Source organism: Taudactylus pleione, unplaced genomic scaffold (assembly GCF_031769625.1).
Source record: "Taudactylus pleione unplaced genomic scaffold, aTauple2 ptg000422l, whole genome shotgun sequence".
Taxonomy (NCBI): Eukaryota; Metazoa; Chordata; class Amphibia; order Anura; family Myobatrachidae; genus Taudactylus; species Taudactylus pleione.
The window spans coordinates 1,868,681-1,896,480 of record NW_028284824.1 but is presented as its reverse complement, the minus strand read 5'-3'; the positions used below and the strand labels follow the sequence as shown (position 1 = coordinate 1,896,480).

The window sequence follows — 27,800 nt, the reverse complement described above, 5'->3', positions numbered from 1 at the left end:
AATACATCAAGATAGTCACCATATTTAATGAAAGCGTTTACTGATCACGTTAAATATGAAGTATATATGCAGACAGGAACTTAATGTAAACAAAGTGTTATAAAAGGCACAAAACAACTGTGCCTACATCTGTAAAAAAGAAAAGCTTCTGAATCATGTCATACTCCAGACAATACTTATACTGTTATACTGCTGCTAATGTGCTTTTCTGGCCATTAACATTTCTCTAATGTTATCTTCAGCGTCCTTCACACTTCGCTCCAGATAAGACTTTTTCTGCTGTATAACAAAAGAAAAAACAAGGTAAATCTCTCATATAAAGTGCACTGTGATTTATATGATCCATATATCTGACCAAAATATATAGGAGCTGCTTTGAGCTCATCAGGCCATTTCCCACTATACCATATGGCCTACTGTCTGGTCATGCTGCTTTTACAGCACAAGGGAGAAGGAGGGATGTGCAGTATCCATCACATGGCTTCCCTCCTTTATCCACAGGACTGCGCTGCATCACTCCTGCTTACTTCATTAAAGTAAGGTAGGGTAAGGTATGTTTGGGAACCCTGTTCATCAGAAGCTGCAAAGTTGTTGTCTCGCATTGGTTCCACTAATACCCATTTCACACCAAAATCCCAGGTCACTATTTTATTATTTTTATCTGTCACGGGAACTCATTGTGCAATACGCTATGATCATTGGATGACTACGTAATATATCCTATACAATTCCAAACTTCTCTTGGCAGTTCTGCTTGTAGTACACACCTGAACCAATTACAACACTGCTAGTGCAGTTCATGTGTGTCAGGTTTTAAAAGTGAAATAAATGCTGGCAGTAGCTTTAACACTTTCTACATGGGACACTCTTAATAAAAAATTTGCTCTTTCCAAGTACCCTTCCCCTCAGACTCCCCTGTGGCACAATCCTTCCTTTACACCGGGGCTCTCGTCAGATATTAGGATATCAATCTTGCACTAATATGTAGTGTGCCCGCTAGGCTGTTCAAGCGGGTCGTCGCACCCTGCTAGATTTTAAAAGGGCAAAATGCAACCTGCCCTTTTAACGGCGGCCCCGCTAAAGCAGCCTGCCCTACGCTTACCCACCTGCGGTCTGCAGTGTCCCGCGGGTGGGAAAAGTTGCAGTGACCGATCACCGGGTGAATAGACGCTGTGCATTCACCATGATGAGAGCGCTTGGGGGAAGCCCAGCACCTCCGTAAATGCTGGGCATGCCCCCAAGGGTGACGAATTGGGGGCATGTCACAAGGACACACCCCCTCCCCAATCGGCCACACACCCTTTTTACGGGAGCGCACTCACCTTCGACGCGTGCAGAAGATGCCCTCCCCACGAGCCTGCGCCCTGCCCTCCCCGCTTCCTAGTGGGAACACTAAATATGGCTGATATTAATTACACTTATCTGAAGCAGACACAATAGGGCCTATGTAGAGTTGAAGGTACACCCATTATTATAAATGAGCACACACATATGGCCATGCAGTCATAGCATTGTCATTGCATCTACACACGAGGTAAAACAGGAGAGGAACGTTCTCACTTAGGCAAAGTTCGGGAAATGAGTGCTTACGCAAATGAGGCCTATTCACGTAGTATAAGGCCGGTACAATTACGGACGATGATTACTTGTAGCTATTAATCATCGTCTGTACACACAGCGGTGAGAACATTTGGAGATGTGCACAGCTTTGTAAATAGATGAATATACGCATTATTTCTTTTAAGCAATTTATATCCAACTCTGCATTGGCCCAAATGTGTTTCCTGCTGCTCTTTATTTGCTGACCAGCGCAGTAGAACCAAAGGCCGTTTAGGACGCTTACAAAGTGGGATAAATACAGACCTCCAGCTCTGCAATCTTCTCATCAGCTACTTTTTGTTTATTCAGTAATTGGCTGTGAATTTTTCCTTTAGTTTGAAGAACAAACCTAGAAAACAAAAGAAATTTGTATAACTAGAAAATTAACATTATCTGATTCAGTAATACATAAATATGCTAATTACACAGACAGGTTTCCTTTTTTTTTTTTTTTTTTTCAAGTCAGAAGACAACAAATTGCATTAACAGAATAGCACAAACATTAAATATTTGCACGTACATATTGAAATTATTAATATTTAATTTGCCACCCTTTAGCCTGGATATTTGAAGCACAGCATTTCGTCATACTGTACAAGGTTATCCATTAGAACGGTGGTGACTATCCAATTCCATGAAGCAATAAAGAGCTTAAATAGTCTTTTTTGGTTTTAGAGATCTTGTAGCCAATATTTTGCCACAATTTCTTAATCAGACAGAGGACTGGTAATTGCCCTGGCCATTAATTCATGTTGCTATAGGATGGGTCTCATACCATTTCTCCACAACCTTTGTACGATGAGACAGTGCGCCATCATCTCGAAAAATAAATTCACCTTCCAGAAACATCTGTTTAGCTGAAGAAATCATCCTGCTTCAGAAAACTTCATAATATTTTTGGCCATTAGTCATTCGATCGATATGAAGATGACCACCGAGGCAAAATCCTTCATGTGTAAAATGTCTCGCGTAAGGGCTTCCTTTGTTTCCAAATCAGCAAAAATTAAAGAGAAAAAAGGTTTACTCCACGACTAATATTCTTTAGCCATGGTGAATTGGCATTATCTCTCTTGCTTTGTAACCGCTCAGACCAACTGATTGCAAACAGCTACAATCAGTACGTGTGCAGACACAAACACCTGGCTTTGTTATCCATTGTGACAGAAGTTCAGGGGAGAGGGAAGGTGCCGATCTGCAAGACTGATGCACCTTATCTTTACATTTCCTTGTCTTCCTTTGGAGCCTTGATCATAGAAGATCGTCCATAGTAACAGTGTGTATTTTTTCACAATTCTTGACGATTAATATGGATTACGTTTCAACGCAATATTACTGAAAGTCATGCCTTGTTCTGCCAGGAAAACAATTTGAAGCCGATTTTTCTTGTCAAAGTTGAGAGATGGTTTCACTATTGAGGCGCACAACACAGAGTTACCTCCTAATGGTGCAGAACAGTAAGCTTAAGTTATTTATATCAAATGTCTGAACACTAGTCAATAAACAGCAACATCAGTCAGCTAGTGTCCGCTCAAACATGCTCCAAGATGTTTACAGTAAATCCTTTAAGTCCTGTAAGTTGCCATAATATTAAAACCACTGACAGGTGAAGTGAATAACATTCATTATCTTGTTACAATGGCACCTATCAAGGGGTAAGATATAGCAGGCAGCAAGTGAACACTCAGTTCTTGAAGTTGATGTGTCGGAACCAGGAAAAATGGCCAAGCATAAGGATCTGAGCAACTCTGACAATGGCCAAATTGTAAAGGCTAGACGACTGGGTCAGAGCATCTCCAAAACTGCAGGACTTGTGGGATGTTTCCGTTACGCAGTAGTTAGTACCTACTAAAGGTGGTCCAAGGAAAGACATCCGGTGAAGCGGTGACAGGGTCATAGGCGCCCAAGGATCACTGATGTACTTAGGGAGCATAGGCTAGTTCCATCCCACAGAAGAGCTACAGTGGCACAAATGCTGGCTATGATAGAAAGGTGTCAGAACACACAGTACATGGCAGCTTGCTGCACATGGGGCTGCGTAGCCGCAGACCAATCAAAGTTCCCATACTGACCCCTATCCACCTCTGAAAGTGCCTACGATGGGCAGGTGAGAGTCACAACTAGACCATGGATCAATGGAGGAAAGTCGCTTGGTTTGACGAATCATATTTTCTTTTACATCATGTGGACGGTCGGGTGCATGTGCGTCGTTACCTGGGAAAGAGGTGGCACCAGGATGCACTATAAAAAGAAGGCAAGCCGGCAGAGGCAGTGTGATGCTCTAAACAAAGTTTTGCTGGGATGTTACTCTGACACATACAACCTAAACATTGCTGCAGACCAAGTACACCCATTCGTGGCAACGGTATTCCCTGATGGTTGTGGCCTCGTTCAGCAGGATAATATGCCCTGCCACCAGTGGTTTGAGGAACATGAATAAGAGCTGAAGTTGTTGACTTGGCCTCCAAATTTCCCAGATCTCAGTCCAATCAAGCATCTGTGGGATGTGCTGGAAAAACAAATCCGAGCCTTGGAGGCCCGACGTCACAACTTACAGGACTTAAAGGATCTGCTGCTAACGTCTTAGGTGTCAGATACCACAGGACATCATCAGAGGTCTCATGCCTCAAAGGGACACAGTTGTTTTAGTGGCACGAGGGGGCTCTATACAAGATTGGGCAGGTGGTTTTAATGTTATGGCTGATAGGTAGGTGCATATATATATATATATATATATATATATATATATATATATATACACACCCACATATATACATACACATTATATATATATATATTTAGATTCAAGTGGAGTTGCAAAGCTTTTCTAGGAATCTGTAGTTCAAAGCGCTGCGTGCTCTTCTAGAAATATAAAAGTGTCTCTACTCAGACACATTTTAATGTCTCAACCTATGAGTCACTATGCTATTAATATCTGCTACTTTTCAATACCTCTATTACGTTACCTAAAGTAATAAAAATAGCATTACTTCCAATGTTTTGAATTGCTAGACAGTTACACATGCGGCAAAAAAAACACGTTTAAACCCTAAAATAAAAAAAACTTATTTGATATCAGGATCGGATAAATGGGAATACATATTAAACTTGTCTGTACTTTAGACTTTAATTTTGTAACAGGAATACTTGCAGCAATCTTGGGCACTGCTTTCTAATTGGTATTTACAAAAAGCTGCAGAACAGCTGCTAATAGTAAAACACATTTTCCATTAAGGAAAACACCAGCATGTGATTAACTATATAATATTTACAAAGAATTATATAAATCTGGTGGAAAAAAATACAAAATGAAGAGACAGCATATAGAATATAACATACCTGTATGGTGAACCCCCCCCCCCCCCCCACCCCACATGTTTTAGTGCAATCATTAAAACCAATTCAACCCCCTGCTGTATGTAATTGTTTTGCAGATCTGCTGCCGCCAACCTTTAACACTTACTGGTGGAAATCAGACCAAACTATCTATACAGGTGAAAGGACCGACATAGCACAGGAGCAGAGAATGTGGTAGTCACAACCTGCGCGTTACTGGTCACGCAAATAACTGAATAGCTCCAATCACTTTAGACCGCAGTTTCAGGCACCCAAAATAATTGAATCACTCAGTGTATGTGTATTGTATTATACTTGTAGTTAACAAAATCATTTCTGTGCCAGAGGGGACAGATCCTCTTAAATCCAGTACCCTAAATATGTTGAAGCTCTTGCAAAACATTTGACTTACATCCTTCCCACACCTTCATACATTGGTGTTGTATCAGGCAAGGTCTTAATTTCACCATCAGTAAGATGGGCATGCTTCTTTGTTCTATTCAACTGCTCTATCTGTAGATCCGCTAGTTTCACCTTCTGTTGTGTATCCATTACTTTGGCCTGAAGTTCTGTAAAAGCCTGTAAAGTATATTTATCAGTTACTTCATTCATAAAATACCATATTTTTTTAAACAATACTTTAATGGAGATGTATGGAGAAAAACAATATATAAAAAGAAACCATTAGTATTACAAGTACAGTAAAACATGAATTCATTCACCAGTGCATACATGACAGTTCTGTATCAATTTAATATGCACAGGTAAGCATCATTTCTCATCATCTATTTTAGCAGAGGCAGAAGTAAAGAGTTTTTAACCCACAAGATGCATTTGGGGTTAAGTCGGGTACACCCTAGATGATGTGTGTACCCAGCGACGGCAGATGCGGCTGGACAATATATCGGGCGGTCCATACACACTGCACAATCTGGTGTACGACCACCCGATATATCGTTCCACCCACATCCAGAAGCATGGTGTTCTTTGCAGAGTCTTGAGATTAGCCTGTAGTGTTCCCACTAGGCTGTTTTAAAATAGCCTGCCCTGTGCCTTTACCATCCGCAGGTCGCAGTATCCCGCAGGTGGGAAAAGCTACGGTGAGCCATCTCCGCCGGGTGAATAGATGCCGCACATAAGTTCTGGACACGCCCCTGTGATGAATTGGGGGGGGGGGGGTGTCAATGAGACGCCCTCTCCCCACACTCAGTCACGATCTCTTTCTGGAGCATGCCTTCAGCAGGCGCAGATACTCCTTGACCGGACCTTCCACACTCTGCCCTTCCCGCAGTCTAGCGGGAACATTAGTGCGTACACAGACAATTTGCTGTTCCGATTCGTTTCACAACTAAAAATCATCCTGTGTGTACAAGGGGGTTAGAAATGAACAGGAATCTATGGTGGGTTTGGTTTAGAAGGTCAAAACGACTGTTGTATTTTGGACTTAGAACCAGTCACCAATATTTGGTCTGGCGGGTCCCATCGGTTTCTAAACCCCCGGCCACACTGATGTTTAGTGAATTTCCCCCTTAGCTCCTTGAAGCTCTGAGTCTTGTCACTTGAGGTCTTCTTCCAAAGAAACCTAGCTGGGTGATCTGTGGTCCAGACATTTACGCTGGGTACACATTGCAGCGATGGGCATTCGTTCGACATTGGAACGAATGCCCGTGAACAGTGATTGTGCGTCCACACTGGACAACTTTAATGAACAATGGAATGATCATCGTTTGGGCATTCATTAACGATGCACTGGGTGCTAGCGATATCGCTAGGTTTGATGTGCAGCACATCAAACCTGGCAACCGTCGCTAGAGACAGCGGGAGCTCGCAATCTCTGGTACACACTGAGCGATGTAGGTGACAGGTTGTTACAAAACAGCTTATTGGCCAGACACCACTCCAGTGTGTACTCGGCTTTATTTTTGCAGGTGATATTTGCAAGTACAAATTTCCATTTTTGCCACCCTGCTCCATGTGATCTTAATCTTGTGTTGAATGCTTTACAGCATCTTCCAATTGAGCCTTGGGATTTGTGGATTTAAAATTTCTCTCCTGGAAAATAGTTTCAGAGCCAGGGATCTGTCTTGTAGGTGTCAGTTTCACATTTTCTATCAAGATCATACTAAAGCCTCTTTTGATTGAAAAATGTGAGACTACTACATAGACAAAGAATAAACTCCTAAAAGGCAATTAAGTTGTAATTGGATCTGCTGTTCAAAAAGCAACAGTGCTCCCTCTCAAAAGGGCATATTTAATCACGGAATCGGTATGATTTACTGCCGGACCCATGCCCGGCGGTTCAAATCCCGACATGGATGAAAATCCCAATCGTCCCCAGGTAAGTATTCACTAACCTATTCTACCCTAACCTTCCCCCCCAGTGCCCAACCCTAATCCTAAATCCCCCCTGGGGGGATGCCTAACCCTAAATCCCCCCCGGGGGTGCCTAACCCTAACCCTCACTCCCCCTAGCCTAACCTTAACCTCCCGGAGGGGTGCCTAACCCTAAGTCCCTCCCGGGAACTCTAAACATAACCCTCACCCCCCGGCGGCTATCCGTGCTCGGCATCCCTTCGATTGGGATGCCGGTCTCCCGGCATCGGTAAAATGACAGGCGTTTAGATTTAGACGCCTGTCATTTAACCCTCGCCGGGATTAAGCAGTTGGGAAGCCGGCTGTCGGGATTAGGTCCACCGGCTTCCCAACTGCATACCTTTATCACAATCCTCATCTCAGATGCATATGGGATGTGAGAATATCGGACAAATTCGCAATGCGATATTTGAATACATTGCAAGGATGTTTAAAATATCTCATGCAAGGTCAGAGCTTGTGGGAAAGCTGTGTGTCTGCGAATCCTCTCCCCACACATCTCAGGGTATTTTTCGCATGGAGCAGAAGCAAACCGATCAGCTAACCAGAGTCACGGAGGAGTTCACCGATCACTAGACCCTGGTGAAGGTAAGCTTTTTTGTTTTATATTCTATTTATTTTTTCTTCTTTGTAATCAGCCTGTGGTCTATCAGACACACAGGCTGATCACAGAAGCCTGCTCCGTGCTCTGCTTTCCCTGTCAGCAGACAGGGAAGGCTGAGCTAGAGTAGGTGAGAAGAGGGGGAACCCACCTTACCGCCATCTCCAGATTGTGTTATTATCGCGAGCCCCCCTTCCAGTATTTTTTCACAATTTTAGTAAATTTGAAACAGATGGCATTTCCCATTATAAGTATGGGAAATGCGATCTGCTTACTAAAATATTGCAAATTTAAGGGCTTGGCAAAAATAATGTGAAAAGGTGTGAAAACACCTGTTTTCACATTTTTGTAAAATATTGATAAATATGCACGAAACACAGATAAACCAACAAAGGAATGAACAACGCTGTCAGCTCACCATGTAAACAAATATAAAAAAAAAATTGTAAATTGAGATAAATAAAATAAGTATATAATAAATGGTGCAATAAATGATGTTTTCTTCAGCAATTCACTGCACATCTTAATATTTAAAACTAAATCAATCACAATAAAGATGAAGCTACATCTTTAAAACTACGTTGGAAGACCTTGCATCTTTAACCTGGGTAAATCCACTAGACCAGGGGTAGCCAACCAGTCATACCCCTTTCAGACATACAGAGATTCCCGGAAATTTGGCCTGCCTCGGCCAAATTCCAGGGATGTCGTGTATGTCTGAAAAGGTACACCCGGGTAGCCGACCCTCCAATCGACCAGGGAATTTCCCAGCTCATGTCTGAATGGTGCTACCCAGGAATTTACTCCCGGCCTTCATCAAACAGCTCCTGATTGGCCGGCCACGGCTGCCTGTTGCATGGTGAAGACAGCAGCAGCCAGAGAGACGCCGGATATACTGCACATATTGCAACAGAACCGCGATCTGGAATTGGTGAGAGGGGACAGGAGAGGAGTGGCAATAAAGGCCTTTATTAAATAAAACTTTGTTTTGAAAACACAAATGTTGTGCCATAATTTTTTTCAAGTTACACCGTTGAATTAATGTTGCATGACCTCATTAATGTGTGCCAAAAAGCGTTCACTTTAAATGAGAAAACGGTTTTTCTGTGTAGAAAACAGAAAAACCCTGCTTATGTCTGAAAGGGGTCTACCGGTTGAAGCTGTAGTGTGAAAGAGGGGTCTCGTCCAAATACCCGGGAATTTGCACAGGAGAAATTCCCGGTTCTGAGCAGGCAATTTCCCGGGTCGTATGTCTGAAAGGGGTATCAGAGGCAAAGAGCCAATAAATATCCATAGTCAAGGTAAAGAGGAGATAGCATGTGCGAGCAAAAATGGAGCATGGCTTAGCTGTGACAAGGTCATGCCCCATTTTTGTGCACACACCTTTGGTATGACATTTGCAGGAGCATGAACTTGTGTCACACCCCCGTTTTTAGTCACGCTGGGGATGAGCCCAGCACACTGAAAATACACAATTTACATAATCTTCCCAATATAATTTTTTCACTGTTGAAGTGAAAGAAAAAGCCAGAGCAATATAGAATACATTGAAAAAGCCACGTTCACATAAAATACACTGAAAAAGCCAGAGCCACATAAAATACATTTTGAAATCCAGAACTACATAAAATACATTGAAAAAGCAAGATTCACATAATACACACTTTAGCTTCTCCATGTGTCACTCCAGCGCCCTCCCTTGCCATTCCAGCCCACATTCATGTGTCATTGCAGCCCCCCCTCTCTCCCCATGCCACTGCAGTGGCCCCTCATGTGTCACTGGAGCCACAGCCACCCCCACCGGCGTTATCTCAACAGCCCCACACTGCCCCAATAAGCATGAAAGCAGTCAAAAAGTTACAGCTGAAATGGATCTGCTTGTTAGTGGTCTTATTTAAATCTGATGTTAAATCTGAACGAGCGCTCGCTCTAAATCAGGGCGTTTTTTTTTCGGCCTCCTGGCCGCCCGCATAGCTGTGGTGACCACCCACAGCTATTGCGAGCGACCAGGTTGATGGTCGCGATGGTCAAGACAATTGCGACCATCGGGCTTGCGACGAGACCCTTGTGGTAGGGTCTCGTGGCCACAAGCCCCAGAGAGCTTCTGGCTCTAATAGAGCCGGAAGCTCTCCCACTGACATCACTGGTGATGTCAGTGGGGCCGCCCCCAAATGGCAAGTGTTCCTTCGGGAACACCTCCGTTTGGCCAGCCACCCCCCCTGCCCGCCTACCAAACGGGGCGAGCTGTCAATCACCATCGACAGCTCCCCGCTATTGGTGCGAGACCCGGAGCGATGGAGCACCCATCGCTAGCCGCGTCCTTCGCATGCCCAGTGGGCAAACATCGACCCAGTTGCGAGCGCTCAGCGCTTGCGACCGGGTCTGAATCTGGCCATAAGTTTCTGCGCTGTGTTCTATATCTATATATATAGTCCAATAACTGCCAGCACTCCACTGACACAATGTTATAATACTCTGGGTGCCCCTCTGGAAGTAGGTAGAATATAGACAAAATATCAGATGGCAATCAGAGAGATATTTTTAAAACAGGGTTAATGCATCAGAAATAAATCACCCGGCACACCGAGGAAGTGGTTCGTTTCATGGCCTTCATCATTTTGTCAGGAACAAACAACATAGACAAAAGACATACCTTTATAGAGACATATTCACCCCGTGCATTCCGACTACCACCCCCCACTGGATGCCTAGTCATCAAAGCACACACCGGTGAGGCGTCACGGCAGCCCAGGGGGGCGTGGCCATAACATAGCATGTACCCATCACCAAGGAAACCTATCAAAACAATGAAAAATTAACAATGACACATACTGTTGACACCGTAAACAGAACTAACAATAAAGGTAATATTGGCAGCTACAAAATGAACTGCCTGTGTAGTCCTTTGACTAAACAGACTATAATAGAACAGCTTCAGTCAAGCTAGTGTGAGGGCTGTCTCTGCATCTAAGTGGTGCCATGAACAACATGGGTAGTAGCAAAAAACAAAAAAAGGGGCAACAAATAGGCGAGGGAAATCAGTGGGCTGGGGAAGAACTAAGTCATGTGTATGCAAACATACATAAGGAGGCCAAAGGGCAAGTCGATAGTATCAGCCAACTAAGAGTCACGTATCACATATAACAAGAAGCATAATGGTGACACAAAGTTGCAATTTACTAAAGACAGCAGCCCAATGCTAATTGCTCATTCAGGCCCAATGGTGGCACAGTTTGCAATTCGTGAATCCAAAAAGCCTCTTTCCATAGCAAGGCTTTATCTCGATTCCCCCCTCTCAGACTTGGGGCTATCCAGTCAATCATTTTATATTTCAGGCTCGCTAGAGTGTGCCTGCAGTCTCTAAAGTGTCTGGTGACTGGTAAATCCAGGGTTTCCCCTCTAAAGCTTGTCTAATAGAGGAACAATGGAGTGCCATGCGTTCTTTAAACATTCGGGATGTTTTGCTCACATAAAGTTGTCCACAGGGGCATTTGATGGAAGCGAGAAGTACATGTCAGCGGGAATCTGATTTTGTACAGTTTTCCAGATCTAGGGTGATGGAAATAATCCCCTGTGTCAAGGTATCGGCATGTGGTGCAGCCAATACATCTGAAGTTGCCTGGTTTTCTTGTTAAAAAGTGTTGGGGAGCTTGCAACATTAAACCTGTGGCATCATTACGGACTAGATAATTTTTAAGGTTACGACCTTGCTTGAAACATGGCAATAATTGCTTGTCTTTCAATGCTGGTATTTCAGGATCTTGATTGATAAGGGGCCATGCGGTTTTAGCCCCTTGTACAATTTGTTTGCTTGCTGTCGAGTACTCATTCACCCAAATAATCTTGTCGCTTGTGGTTTTAGTAGAAGTAGATGTTAAAGTGCCTGCCGTTGGCAGAGCTAAAACTTTTTCTTTAGCTTTTTTCAATGTCTTGGGATTGTAACCCCTAGCCAAAAATGTATTGAATACCAAATCAATTTGTTTGAGAGCATCACTAGGGTCACTACATATTCGATACACCCTTAAAAATTTAGAAAAGGGCAAGCCTCTTTTTAGAGGTTCCGGATGATGGCTGATGGCATCCAAGAAAGTATTACGATCAGTAGGCTTTACGTATACTGATATATTGAAGTTGTTGTAATTTTTGACTACCAAGACATCCAAGAAATGCACTGACGAGTCACTGATGTCAAAAGTAAACTTGATGAGGTGAGTCCAAAGAATTGATCTCATCCATCATATAAATATATTCTTGCTTGGCGCCTGCCCAGAGTGAAAAAATGTTGTCTATAAATCTTGTGTAACCACTGATGTGAACGGCTCTATTAAGGGTTGACAAAAAAAGGCCCCTCTCAACCTGGAACATATAGGCGTTCGCAAAGCTGGGGGCCACACAAGAGCCCATTGCACACCCCAGCTTCTGGATATAAAATGACCCATCAAATAAGAAGTAATTCCGGGTAAACGTGAGCTCAAGGAGTTGCATAAAGAATTCAATATCCGGACCTTGATATTTGGGATTCTGGGTTATCAACTGTTTGGTTGCTCATTTTGTAGCTGCCAATATTACCTTTGTTGTTGATTCTGTTTACGGTGTCAACAGTATGTGTCATTGTTAATTTTTACATTGTTTTGATAGGCTTCCTTGTTTCCTTGGTGATGGGTACAGGCTATGTTATGGCCACGCCCCCCTGGGCTGCCAGGGCGCCGTCACTGATGCGTGCTTTGATGACGTCATCAGGTGTCCAGTGGAGGTGGTGGTCGGAATGCACGGGGTGAATATGTCTCTATAAAGGTATGTATTTTGTCTACGTTGTTTGTTCCTGACGAATTGATGAAGGTCATGAAATGTTGAACTACTTCCTCGGTGTGCCGGGTGACTTATTTCTGATGCATTAACCCGGTTTTTAAAAAATCTCTGGGAGTGCCATCTGATATTTTGTCTATATTCTACCTACTTCCAGAGGGGCACCCAGAGTATTATAACATTGTGTCAGTGTAGTGCTGGCAGTTATTGGACTGTATATTTGAGGAATCTTTTACTCTCATTCAGCTTGGCACCCACTTATGTTCTGGGTTGTTTGTGGACCCGGTTTGGTAGCAGGAGCGATCACAGAAGCAGATTTGAAAATAAAACTAGGATTTTTAATAAGTGCTTGAGTAGACATATAATGTGGCAGTAAATAAAAGTCCAGGAATATATAAATGTGCAGAAGAGTTCTGTGGTGGGAGTAAAAGGGTTAATGTCCAAGTAGAAACAATTAGAGCTGTCCAGGTGTGCAGGTAGTGAAACTGAAAATAATCAAACCAGGTATGCAGGTAGTGAACTGAAAATAATCAAGCCAGGTATGCAGGTAGTGAACTGAAGCGCAGGATGTCAGCAGGCTCAGGCACTCAGGTATGGGCAAGGGTGATGGAGGAAGCGGGGTAGTCCAGTGAGAGCTAGGAGCTGACAGGCAGACTGGCAGACAGCGAATTCACAGGAACAGGATAACCACAGAGAACTCCCTCTCAGCTAGGCTGAGATACACGTTGCACTGGCAAAGAAGGAAGGCACTGACACTTCCTAAATACCCCATGCCGTGCTGTTACTGGCCGGAGGGAACATGTGACTCACCAGGATTGGCCAGCCGTATCACATGGCCAGAAGGCAAGATGGTGGCGCCCATGCCAAACGGAATGGAGATGCCGCCAGGCCTTACCAGCGCAGAGTGACAACAGGCCCGCACAACAACGCGCGCAGCCAAAGCCCCCCGCCAGACACCAGCTCCGCCACCAGACAGCCCGCGCCACAATGACCTCACAGGTAACACTCGCCTAGCGCCATGCTGAAATACCCTGGCCGTGACACCCACATTTGGATTTATTGATTTTGGAGAGTTTATATTACCAGTACCTTTTCCTCAGGTATATCCCCCCTCCCTTTTTTTCTTTTGTGCACTGCGGTGTGTTTGCACAAGTGCCATGTCAATAACAACAGGGGCTACAGATGTCAGCGGCTTCACCAGTATTAGTCTACCCCTGGGAGAACAATTCACATACTCCAACGCCGATGCAGAGAACATTTTGTTCAAGGGACAGCTAAGCAGCACGGGATGTGGCATAACTGCAGAACAAGGATATTTGCAACTATTGAATTTGCACAAAAGGGAGGTGGATTTTTTTCTCCACGGGGTAAGTCTCTCCGACTACTAGAGAGAAAAGAAAATTCCCTGTGGTTTTAGAATACGGAATATCCCCACTATTGGCCGTTTTAATCAGGATTTTTGCAGGAAGTGGGCAGCGATTTTAAACAAATGTTCTTTTGACCTTATTTTATTAGTCATTGAGGAAAGCACAAGGGAATTAAAAATGACAAAAGAAAGGATTGCTGCATTTGAAAAGTCATCTCGATACCCTGAAAAAGGACACTACTAGAAACTGGCTGGATGAATTGTCAGCAGCAGTAGACAAGTGTAAGACCAAAATTTTTGAAATCTCACCAATTTCAAAAAGAATACATTAACCATTGTCAACAGAGACTACAAAGAGCACAGAGTATACTCGTGGGTTAATATAAAAAATCCTAGGCAACCAGGTCCCTATAGAGCGCCTGCTACCAGGAGGAAGTCTAAACCTAGGTTTGAAACCAGTCACCAGCGCAGAAGCCACATCTAGTGAAGGAGAATGTGCCGAGGTAACCTCCTTGATATCAAGCCAGAAACCCCCTTTAGGGATAGTGACCCGTGCAAAAGGAGACCCCCCAGAAACCCGACCAGGAGGGAAGGGCAGTGCGCACGGAAAGGAAAAAGTGTAACAAAAAAGACTTCGGTCTTCAATCTTTCCTCCCGCGATCTTACCACCGAGGAGGTGAAAGTTCTTAACCTCGGTTTATCTTTTGTTCCGACCAATAAACCAGATGTATTTAGGTACAAAATTGATATGTATTAGATTAAATAGGCATCTTCATCTTAAAGAACATTTCGGCGAGAATAGCGGGGGAATGCCAGGCACTCCCTTTCTTAAAAGCAACCACTTTTGACCCTAGCTCCTCGAACCCTTCAATTAAGAACTTTTCTTGCCGTCTTACCCATGCCATTGAAGAAGTTCAATCTGAAACACATTCTACTCAACAGAATTTATCTTCGGCAGAATTTAAAGAGTTACAGAATTTAGAAGGCTGCACAGACAATCATCCGTTCGGCGGATAAGGGAGGGGGAATAGTATTACAGGACTTGAGCTGCTATAAAGCAGAAATCTATCTCCAACTTAGTAATACACAGGTATATGAGAAGTTACCCCAAGATCCCATGATTGCATTTAAAAAAGAATTGGACTCCATTTTAACAGAAGCTGTTGCAGAAGGTATCATCAGCAAAAAAATTGCTGAAGGATTGAAGCAAGACACCCCCGTGGTACCATTACTTTACACCTTACCCAAGATCCATAAATCTTTATCCAACCCACCGGGACTTCCAATAATTTCGGCCAGAGACTCCCTTTATTATGGAGTTTCTCAATTTCTGGATCATTATTTGCAACCAGTTATACAAGCTGAAGGCACATTTCTGAAAGATACGACTGCTTTCTTATCAAAATTGCAAGATTGGAACAAGATTCTAAATAACCATCTATTGTGTACGGTTGATGTGGTAAGCTTGTATACCAGCATTCCACATCAAGCTGGCTTAGAAGCAACCAGACAGTTGATAAACCACAATCCCAAATATCAAGGTCCGGATATTGAATTCTTTATGCAACTCATTGAGGTCACACACTTACCAGGAATTACTTATTTGATGGGTCATTTTATACCCAGAAGCTGGGGTGTGCAATGGGCTCGTGTGGCCCCCAGCTTTGCGAACGCCTATATGTTCCAGGTTGAGAGGGACCTTTTTCGTCAACCCCTAATAGAGCCGTTCACATCAGTGGTTACACAAGATTCATAGACAACATTTTTTTACTCTGGGCAGGCGCCAAGCAAGAATTTATTTATATGATGGATGAGATCGATTCTTTGGACTCACCCATCAAGTTTACATTTGACATCAGTGACTCCTCATTGCATTTCTTGGATGTCTTGGTAGTCAAAAATTACAGCAACTTCAATACATCAGTATACTTAAAGCCTACTGATCGTAATACTTTCTTGGATGCCAACAGCCATCATCCAGAACCTCTAAAAAGAGGCTTGCCCTTTTCTCAATTTTTAAGGGTGTATTGAATATGTAGTGACCCTAGTGATGCTCTCAAACAAATTGATCTGGTATTCAATACATTTTCGGCTAGGGGTTACAACCCCAAGACATTGAAAAAAGCTAAAGAAAAAGTTTTAGTTCTGCCAAGGGCAGGCACTTTAACATCTACTTCTACTAGAACCACAAGTGACAAGATTATTTGGGTGAATGAGTACTCGACAGCAAGCAAACAAATTGTACAAGTAGCTAAAACCGCATGGGCCCCTTATCAATCAAGATCCTGAAATACCGGCATTAAAAGACAAGCAATTACTGCCATGTTTCAAGCGAGGTCGTAACCTTAAAAATTATCTAGTTCGTAATGATGCCACAGGTTTAATGTTGCAAGCTCCAACACTTTTTAACAAGAAATCTCGTTTCCTCGTTTCGTGGTGTATTACATCAAATGCCCCTGTGGACAACTTTATGTGGGCAAAACATCCCGAATGTTTAAAGAACGCATGACGCTCCATCGTTCCTCTATTAGACAAGCTTTAGAGGGGAAACCCTATATTTACCAGTCGCCAGACACTTTAGAGACTGCAGGCACACTCTAGCGAGCCTGAAATATAAAATGATTGACTGGATAGCCCCAAGTCTGAGAGGGGGGAAATCGAGATAAAGCCTTGCTACAGAAAAAGGCTTTTTGGATTCACGAACTACAAACTGTGTCACCGTGGGGCTTGAATGAGCAATTAGCATTGGGCTGCTGTCTTTAGTAAATTGCAACTTTGTGTCACCATTATGCTTCTTGTTATAGGCGATACGTGACTCTTAGTTGGCTGGTACTATCGACTTGCCCTTTGGCCTCCTTATGTATGTTTGCATACACATGACTTAGTTCTTCCCCAGCCCACTGATTATCATGCTGCGGCCATCCCTCACCTATTTGTTTCCCCTTATTGTTTTTTGCTACTACCCATGTTGTTCATGGCACCACTTAGATGCAGAGACAGCCCTCACACTAGCTTGACTGAAGCTGTTCTATTATAGTCTGTTTAGTCAAAGGACTACACAGGCAGTTCATTTTGTAGCTGCCAATATTACCTTTATTGTTAGTTCTGTTTACGGTTTTCCACAGTATGTGTCATTGTTAATTTTTCATTGTTTTGATAGGTTTCCTTGGTGATGGGTACACGCTATGTTATGGCCACGCCCCCCTGGGCAGCCGGGGCGCCGGCACCAGCGCGTGCTTTGACGACGTCATCAGGCGTCCAGTGGGGGTGGTGGTCGGAATGCACGTGGTGAATATGTCTCTATAAAAAGGTATGTATTTTGCATATGTTGTTTGTTCCTGACGAAATGATGGTCATGAAATGTTGAACCACTTCCTCGGTGTGCCGGGTGATTTATTTCTGATGCACTAACCCGGTTTTTAAAAAATCTCTGGGCGTGCCATATGATTATATATAAATTAAAAAAAAAATAGTTCTCCTGAACTTCTTTAGGAGTATTGACACCACTCCTCACAGCTGCATACCCAGTACTAAATTAATCAATTAATCACTTGTTAGCGCCTGTTTAAGGGTTTTTATATTTCTGGTTTTGTTTGTGTTTATTCACCATTTTGTGTTATACTCTCTGGCTGCTACAATGAATTGTATTAATTACTTTGACAATAGATCTATTAGAAGGCAATTGGGAAAATGGCTCTATTGATTCCACCCCTTTTGATTTACACTCATTAAATAAAACCTTTTACCATCTAGAAGACCTTTTTAAAATCTGAAATCAAGCATTGGCTAGATAGTTTTAATCTACAGAAATAGGTCGATAACATGATACTGAGAGGATTACGATTAAATAAACCCTCCATATTTGAGGAGGATGAATTGTTACAGAAGGAGTGGAATTCTATTTTGGATAATTGTTCTTTTAGTCTGATGAAAATGGTTATAAAATATAGAGAAAAAAAAACTAAACCATACAGAAAGAAATCGCTGACATCAAAAATATATTGGAACCACACCAATCTGAAATGGGATTTGTTGAATTAGATAAAAAATAAATAAATAAGTAAGCGTGTTGACAAATTTGAAAAAAGCTTAATTGAAAATAAATAAAAGAAATTTAAGAAATCTGGAAGATTACAAAGGTGGGGATATAAGGAAATATAGGAAACACTTTCGGTTGAGGAAATGTAATAATAATAACAACTTTAATACACCATCACGTGAATCATTCCATTTCTCTAAATATAGACAACATAATACCACTTCTCATCCTACTGCTAGTAGGGTTAAAAACAAACAGATATCAATTATTAGGTACCCCAAAAAGAACAAGGGATGTAATATTCAGAGGAAGAAGATGTGGATTACGTAACAAAAAGGAACAAAAAACAGGTGTTTGCGGCAGGTGCAATTTTTACGAGTTCACTTTAGCCACTTAAAAATATGCTTGCACCCATTTTCAAGTACCCCAAATTTGATGGGACTACTTATTTTGGCAAAAAAAAAAAAAAAAAAAACAAGCCTCCTAAATGCTATTCTTCACCACCTTCTTAAAAACGCAAAACAGCACCTATTGACACCATTCAAAGACCCCAAATAGATTTTGCAGGGCTATTTGGGGGTACCATAGTGAACCCCTATATCAGAGCATCTTTTGGGGGGTGTCAGGCTGATTTCCCCAAAAATGACAGGACTTTTCGGCGATTTCTTTTTCACCGGGTCCCGTTTTCACCAATTTGGAATTCAATACGGGGATAAGCGGGGACGCACGCGCAATTAATATTTCGACAGCAAAACCTCCGATGACGGCGAAAAGTCCAGCCTCTGACTTTTCTCTCCAAATTGAATACGGGTCCTAGCCTTTATTTCTAAATACAACAGTTTTTCCTTTGAGATAAAGAAAAATGGGATTTTGGTACCTACTGGTAAATCCTTTTCTCTGATTCCACAGGGGACACTGGAGGTGCTTACGCTGGGGTATAGAGGCGTGGATAGCTGGAGCCGGCACTTTAAATAATTTAGAAGTGTGAAGCTCCTCCCCCTCTATGCCCCATCAGCCCTCAGTTTAGAAAATGAAGACCGAGAGGAGATGGAGAACAAGCGGAGTAAGAAAAGGAGAGAAGAACACACAATATATCATACAACATACAGAACAAGCCGAAACAGGCAGGCTAAGAGCACTGAGGTGGGCGTCCAGTGTCCCCTGTGGAATCCGAGAAAAGGATTTACCGGCAGGTACCAAAATCCCATTTTCTCTTTCATCCACCCATTTTCTCTTTCATCCACTAGGGGACACTGGAGGTGCTTACGCTGGGGACGTCCCAAAGTTTTCCCCACGGGCGGGAGCGCTCTGCGGCACCTGCAGAACTAGGCGGCCAAAACGGGATGCCGAAGTAGCAAATGTATCAAAGTTATAAAACTTGACAAACCTGTGAACTGAAGACCAAATGGCCGCACGGCACAATTGTGATGTGGAGGCTCCTCTACCGGCCGCCCATGACGCACCCACAGAACGTGTGGAATGAGCCTAATGGACGAAGGAGGCCGGCAGTCGGCACTAACATAAGCCTGATGAATAGTCAGCCGAATTCAACGTGCCAAAGTCTGGTTAGACGATGGCCAACCCCTCCGAACAGCATCATAGAGGACAAAAAACGACTCAGACTTACGGATGGACGCTGTCCTGGCAACATAGATGCGGCGAGCCCTAACCACATCCAAGGTAGAAGAAACACCAGAGTCCTCCACCAACAACGATACCACAATAGGCTAATTGATATGAAAAGCCGACACAACCCTGGCAAGGAAAGCGGCTGCCGTCCGGCTTATAAGACAGAGCACCCACTTCTGAAACTCTACGAGTTGAAGCTAGAGCCAGGAAGAGAACAGTCTTCCAAGACAGGTACTGAAGATCAACCTCCTCCAAAGGTTCAAACATGGGCGACTGAAGAAACAGAAGCACTAAGTTTAGATCCCAGGAAGCTATTGGAGGTACAAAAGTGGGCTGCACGAGCAAGACCCCTTGAATAAACATCTGCACCTCAGGAATGAGGGCCAATTTTCAATTTCCCTTGAAAGAAAATGGAAAAGGCAGAGACCTGCACCCTTAAGGTTCCCAGACGAAGGCCAGAATCCAGACCTGTCTGAAGGAAAAGCAGAAACCAGGTGAGATATGAGCACGCCAGATGCGATAATAATGCGCAGTCGAAACTGGCGAAAGAGCCACCCCAGTAAACGCAGTTGTGCTAGGTTGGGGTGTATGAAAGGGCCCTGCTGTAGAAGATCTGGGCGCAGAGGAAGGGACCACGGATCGTCTGACAATAGGGATCGAAGGTGCGAGAACCAACTTCTCCAAGGCCAGTTCGGAGCCACGAGAATTACAGAGGCTGTCGCTTGTCTTATCCTTTTTTAGAAGACAAGGAAGAAGCGGAATCGGAGGAAAAAAGGTAAACGAAGTCGTAGATCCACTGACTTGTCAGAGCGTCTACTGCATCCGCCTGCGGATCTCGAGTTCTTGACACGTATACTGGTAGCTGACAATTCAGTCGTGACACCATGAGGTCCACCTGAGGACATCCCCATTGACGTATCAGCACGTTGAACACGTCTGGATGAAGCTTCCATTCGCCGGAATGGATATCCTGTCAACTTAGGTAATCTGCTTCCCAGTTGTCCACACCCGGGATGAATACCGCCGACAGGATTACTGAATGGTTCTCGGCCCACCGGAGGATCAGAGTTACTTCTCGCATAGCCATGCGACTCAGAGTTTCTCCTTGGTGGTTGATGTAAGCGATGGCCGTCGCGTTGTCAGACTGAACTCTTACCGGATGAGCCTTTAGAAACTCGGTTGCCTCTATCAGAGCATTGTAAAGCGCTCTGAGTTCCAATGCATTTATGGGCCATCTCTGTTCTAAAGGGGACCCTCTAAAATTGGCAATTGAGGACTACTGCTCCCCATCCTCAGAGGCTGGCATCCGTTGTTACAATGATCCAGTCCCACACTCCGAATCTCCGACCCACTAAAAGATTTGTGGATTACGTCCACCAGAGAAGGGCCATTCTGGGAATCGGGCTCAGACGGATCTGTTGATGCAGAAGCAGATGAGACCCTGCCCCGTGCCAACAGGTCCAGCTGAAAAACCTTGGAGTGAAATCGGCCGAACTGTAGTGCCTCGAAAGCAGCTACCCTCTTTCCTAAGAGACGCAGACAAAGAGGCATTAACACCTTCTTTGGACTGAGGACTAGCTGAACTAACAACCGGATATCCCTGGCCTTCGCTGTTGGAAGAAAAATCCTCTGTGATTCCATATCCACTATCATGCCCAGAAATAGAAGCTTCTGGGACGGATTGAGATTTGACTTCTTGAAGTTGATTATCCAACCGTGTTGGGTTAGAGTGTGATAGGTCAGTAAGGCATGATCTGATAGAAGAGATACCGATGGAGCCTTGAGCAACAGATCATCCAAATAATGGATTATGGGCCTAATTCAGTGGTGCCCTAGTGCGCATGCGCACGACGGAGTGAGCTCCGTCATACGCATGCGCTAGACCCGCATAGCGACAGCCAAGCTGTCGCTATGGGTCTCGCACCAAAGGGGACGTGCTGTCGATGGTGAGTGACAGCACGCCCCCTTTGGTGGGCGTGCCGGGGGCGTTGCTGCCCAGACGGAGGCGTTCACATGGGAACGCCTACCGTCTGGGGCCGGCCCCACTGACATCCCTGTTTGAACCAGGGTCTTTATTACATCTTTGGGGTGATTACAGGACTGTACAAGTGTGATGGTACGGATGTCCTCATTCTGTTTTAGTCTATTTGTTTACCAATAAATATAAGGTTGTTTTATACATCTGGAGTTTGTTCCCTCTCTTTATATGCACTCTTTTGAAGTGGAAAGGAGGAGGATTCCACAAAAGAAACCTTGATGAGCATGTCACATGTTTATTTATGTAAGCATGAAATGTAAGCCTATACTGAAAATTGCCTATATACACAGAGGTGGCTTTCCTTTTCCGTATACCACTGGAGAAATTTAGAGGTGTTGGCTGAAAAATACCTTTCATTGGTCATTTGGGAAATTCTCTCTATCTGAAGTGATTCTGGAAGGATCGTATTCCTAATTAGTGTCTATATTTTCTTTTCTCCTGTTTACACTTATATGCTTTGGAGAAACATCGTCAGTGGATGAAGGAGGACTTTTCTTTGTTTGGAACAATCTTTTGGCGCAGACGGGACCCCTTGTTCTTGAAGTATTTTAAAACATTATGCTATTTTGAAAAAAAAAATGCATCCCAGAAAAACCTTTGGTTGTTATTTACAAAAAGAATAAGTCTCTTAAAACACTATTGGCGCCTAACTTTTTGAAACCCCTAGAAGAGCATAATTCAACTACGAAAAATTGGCTACAAAATAGACCAAAAGGTTTCTTAAAGTGCAGCAAATTCAGGTGCACTACTTGTCGCTGCGTTTCCAATAACACTAAATCTGTATACTGTAATGGTGAGGATAAGATGTATGAGATTGAAACATATTAATGGTGATTCGAAATTCAATATTTGTATGTTAAACTGCGAATGCAATTTAATATATGTGGGTCGGGCAACAAGGTCCGTAAAGCTTTGCTTTGTGGAGCATCGTCGAAACATTATAAACAAATATTTAAAACATAGTGTCTCTAGACACTTCAATTAAATACATGGGGCCAAACCAGACTGTTTGAAACAAATTAGTCAATTAGTTACAACTGAAATGGATCTGCTTGTTAGTGGTCTTATTTAAATCTGATGTTTGGAGCAAGTGGCATATGCCTCTGACAAAGCCGTGGGAGGAGACACGGGGAAACGCGTCAGCCACTGCCGCTATTACTGACCTTGCAGGAGGACTGAATATACTGGTGTCAGTTTCACTTGCTGACGGCTTTTTTCTCTGGCCGCAACATTGCCAACAATTCAGATTGTCATCACCTACCAGGACCGGAACGGGACTCTGCATGTTACCACTTGTCCACCGCATAGCTAGACAAGCTGCGACTCATGTCCACGCGCTAGCCGGACAATCGGAGGTGGTCGCGGCGTTTACAACTGCTGCATTTGGAATATACACGCAGTCCTGCTAATTATTGGATCATTCCATCTATAGGCGAGAGCTTACTGCACATATACAGTTCTCACCTTTTACTGACTTCCAGCTCACGGTCACTGGTCTGCTCATACAATCAGCATTTTTTACATTGGGATATTTTCCGGTTATTGGATAAGCACCGTAGGAGACCTCCTGTGGAGGGCAGAACTTTCAATATTTCAGCTTACACGGACTAATTCCCATTGGAAATTTGATTAATGAATAATATGTATGCTATGATATATATGGGCTTATAATTACCATTTTTGCCACTGGTATCAGCTCTATCTTGAATATTCCTGCTTTTATATTGAATTTTATATATGTGTAATTGTCACATTTATTGTGAGTTATTAAAATCATTCTTTATTTACTTGATAGTACTGAGTTTCTGCACTGTTATATATATATATATATATATATAACAGTGTGTGTGTATATATATATATATATATATATATATATATATATATACATACACATACACTTTTCTATTTCTAGTATGATACAATGGGCTTGATTACATTTATGGTTCTGTCTGTGCATGGGTAAGTTCTACACAGCCCAGTTTCATCTGTTTGTACATAATGTACTTACTAAATTGCCTGAGAGTATTTGCTGTGTTTGACCTCTCTGATAACTTTAGTATCTGTTTTTCTATATGTTTTTTGACATGAAGTATTATGTATTTCCTTGTTGTCACTGGGTGTGCGGGTATGTGGTTTCACACTGACTCACATATTGTGTACATTTAACATGGGGGTTGTTACAATCACTTCTAGTAGTGAGCTACATTGCATTTCCTGATACTGTGTGATGCACCGCCAAGCGCCCAGTATTTGGATTTCAGCATTTAGCTGGAGCCCTTAATTCTTCCCTGTTTGTCAACAGTTCCCAGGGAAGTTATGTTTGTTTATTGTGAAGTACCACCGTGATTCCTAGCCAAAAATCCGCCCATCATAGCAAGTGTTGCCATGGGCGTGACGCAGACGCACCTGTGTGACCTGAGCCGATGGGAGAGCAGCTTGGCCAGTGATAATGGATAGAACCTGGAGGTGTTCAGGAGAGTGGGGGTTATATAAGGTGAGCACTTTTCTTATTGAATTGTATCAATGAAGATGGTTTTGTGATAAACCGAAACGTTGTAAACTCTTCTAAATACCAAGTCCCTGGGTGCCACCTCTGCTACCTGGTATATATTTTATTAAGATAGGCACCTTGGCTAATATTACTGTGTTCTGGAGTGCTGGATCTATATATACACACACACACACACACACACACACACACATACATACAGAGATCTTCGAACTCTGTAATGTTCCTCAAACCATTCCTGAACAATTTTTGCAGCGTGGCAGGGCACATTATCCTGCTGACAGAGGCCACTGCCATCGGAGAATACGGTTGCCATGAAGGGTTATACTTGGCCTGCAAAAAATGTTTAGGTGTACGTGTCAAAGTAACATCTACATGAGAGTCACATTGTATCTGTAAAAAACATATAGGCGTAGATGTACTAAGTCTTGGAGAGAGGTAAAGTGAAGAGAGAAAGTACAAACCAATCAGCTCCTCTCATTTTTCAAACACAGCCTGTAAAGGAGCTGTTTGGTTGGTACTTTATTACTCTCCAAGGCTTAGTACTTCTCCACAACCTGGTCCAGCAGTTTGCCAATATCACCACCAATAAAAACACAGTATCTGAGAATAATCAAATAGTTTTGCAAACGATACTGGTGTGTTGAGGAGCTGAGAGGGTCCCCCATGATTTACTTAAATAAATTTTTACAAAGTGTAATGGGAGGCCTGGAAGATGATTACACAGCAGGTATTGCTCATAGATGACGATGTTGCATTTCTTTACACCTACATTGCTGAAAAAGTTGAGGATTTTTTTTTTATAATTTTTTTTTTTTCAAGTCAACATTTATTTTTCTTAAACTGCTGTGTTTCAAATTTGGCTGAACACATTCCTCTGAAAAGCATAAACAAATTATATCATACAGATACATTTTTTGAATCTGAAAACATGAGGTTTATATTGAAAGCCTCAGCCAATCCTCAAATACACTGATTCCCGAAGCCATCAGCATCTATATATTAAATCGGCTGTGGCATGTCCAGAGATCGACATGTGCAGTGGAAGTGATGACCCGCCTCCTTACCCACCAATGGCTCCCAGCCTGCGGGGGACAGAGTGAAGGAGCCAGGCTAACAAGTCTATTTATTAAACTCCAAAAAGTCATGAGTCTTAATTAATCCCTACGCTTTCTCTGTGCTAACACACATCGCAGCAATACAGAATATGATGGCGCCATTACTTATCAAATTTTCACCTGCCAGAGAAGTCCTGGATGCACATGTCCAATAAGCATGTTCACGGTTTGCCTATACTGCGCATCCGTGATCCTATAATCCCATGCATGCCCAGTAGGATGTGCAACATTTTCCCTACTGCATATTTGCAAGACAATAAGGCATGTATGTGTAGTTCAACTTCAATAGGAGTCTGGACAACTGCGGCCCCAGTAAGCATAACGCCATCCTGAGATGGTAAGTTACCACAAGCAAGGAAAAGCTAAATGCCTTAGTCGCCCTCGTAGCCTGTTAAGGAGCAAGAAAAAGAAAACTGCCACTGGAAAAACCTGAGATTTCACCATGATATGCCTCTTGATTAAGTGTAGAGAAGCAGCAATAACCCCTATTCCTGCCTAAAATTGCTGAAAAAGTGGTTATCACTGCTTGATAAATAGACCCAATAATGCTGATAAAGACAACGGCTTTCAAAGGAATTAGGATTTTTCACTATTTAACAGAGTCTAATGCTGGCAGCTAACAGGAAGCAAGATATTAGCGAGAATCTAACAAGTGCGTCCATCCGATGGCTCCTGCTATTTCAAGATGGCAAAAGTGACAAATTATATTACAAACAATTATCACTAAAATAAATCAATTTTCCCATTAATAAACTTTTTTTCCATTCAAATTTGCACTGACTGGCCAGTGATGTGGTCAGTAACACTGGTGAGGTAAGCATCGCTTAGTTGCACCGGTGAGGTAAGCATCGCTTAGTTGCACCGGTGAGGTAAGCATCGCTTAGTTGCACCGGTGAGGTAAGCATCGCTTAGTTGCATCGGTGACATTTTTTTTTTTTTTTCTTATAAAGTGGCCTGAAAAATATTTTCTGTGGTAATAGTAAAACAGTCTTTTCAGTATTATTCAATTACGTGCCTAGTTTTAGGGGGTCAAATCAATTGGGCTCTAATAGCTGAAATCAGAGCTCTTCTCTGCTTCGTGCAATTGATGGAGCACGTTTACTGTGGAGAAATGTATTACTTCTCCAGTGGTACCCCTGCTCCATGCCTGCATTGCATCGCCAAACTACTGTATGACGAGTGCGATTCATAAAGGAACGGAAAGCTCAGCTTTCCGTTCCTCTCCTGCGGTACAGATTTGCCTTCTAAAGATGACATAATCTGGACCGCAAGCCGAACATCCATTCCGAGTCTCCGGGGTCCGGCACCACCACATAGCTGCAGCGGTGGGGGTCCCCAACCTCCCGATTTGACCAGCCACTTCGGCCCATGGGTGGAACAGAGGGACACTACAGTCCCGCTGAAAACGGGATGTTGGAGAAGGGTGTGTCCTCTATGGGTGGCGCCCCTGTGTGACTGCACAGGTGGAACACCCCTAGAGCCGGCCCTGACGCCGGGGCATGTGCAGGGAAGAGCAGACATATCGGGCTCCTGTTATGTCTGTATTCTTTCTCACTGGTGTCCAGTGATTGCGGAGGGTCTTTATAGCGCCCGAAGACGTTGGAGAGGTAAGTGTACATGACTGGCCACTAAACCACTATATATCACACCAATGTGATATATAGTGAAAATATTTTAGTAGCCACTTCATGTGTACATTAATAGACCCCCAAGTGATGTTCAGCTGTGCACATATCTGCCAGTTACAGCAGCCACTACATCGCTGATTTTAAAGCGCACCGGGTGCGAAGCAAACCAGCGACGCAGGGATCCCGCAATGTGGTGTTCCGGAACACCATGTACGGCACATGGCAGCTGACTGAATTGACCCCATAATCATGTGCCATACATGGTATTCCAGAACACCTTATTGTGGGATCGATCCCTGCGTCGAATGTATTATCACCAAATCAGTACAAAGCAATTGCAGAAAAACCTCATGGGCTTACAGTTACATAACATATATTACTAAGCATCACAATCGGATGATAAAGATTTACTGGCAAATTGGTTTACAGAAAGTGATAATCATCTGGCCCATTCTCACTGACTCCTGCTGTAAAACAGAGTATTGCTAATAGCGATAATACATATACAAAATATGATAATTATGGACTTCCACTATGCAAATCTAAACTTACGAAAATACCATCCCGACCATTGCTTGGGAACTGCGATTACTGATAAAGCCCGTATTATATAGGTGTGTTAGTGTAAGACCGGCCAGCATGTAGCTTATACCTTCTTCAGCTCCAGGTCCACGGGGGTCGCCGCCATCTTGCTTCCCCTGACAAATGCGCAGTGCCCAGCCTCAGTGATACTGCCGGGCACATGATGCCTCAACAAC

The 27,800-nt window shown here is 43.2% G+C and overlaps 1 protein-coding gene across 2 annotated transcripts; it reads right to left on the bottom strand.

Annotated features, from left to right (window-relative positions):
* Positions 1–27,800, bottom strand: PFDN1 (prefoldin subunit 1). 2 transcript variants are annotated; one of them, XM_088447170.1, is made up of 4 exons: positions 27,695–27,800; positions 5,345–5,511; positions 1,864–1,948; positions 1–279 (listed from the first exon to the last, which is right to left on the bottom strand). In XM_088447170.1, exons 1-4 carry the CDS (start codon positions 27,728–27,730, stop codon positions 196–198), a joined length of 372 nt encoding a protein of 123 aa, XP_088303296.1. In that variant the 5' UTR covers positions 27,731–27,800; the 3' UTR covers positions 1–195. The 2 variants fall into 2 exon arrangements, with proteins under 2 accessions (XP_088303296.1, XP_088303297.1); XM_088447171.1 differs by lacking the exon at positions 27,695–27,800 and adding an exon at positions 27,595–27,688.

What these genes read in the sequence shown, in the direction of transcription:
- PFDN1 (XM_088447170.1), bottom strand. Translation starts at nt 27,730, where the DNA reads ATGGCGGCGACCCCCGTGGACCTGGAGCTGAAGAAG. An exon ending in TATGAAGGTGTGGGAAGGAT is followed by an intron (nt 1,949 to 5,344) that starts GTAAGTCAAATG and finishes TTTGTTTTCTAG; the next exon opens with GTTTGTTCTTCAAACTAAAG. An exon ending in AGAAGATTGCAGAGCTGGAG is followed by an intron (nt 280 to 1,863) that starts GTCTGTATTTAT and finishes TTTGTTATACAG; the next exon opens with CAGAAAAAGTCTTATCTGGA.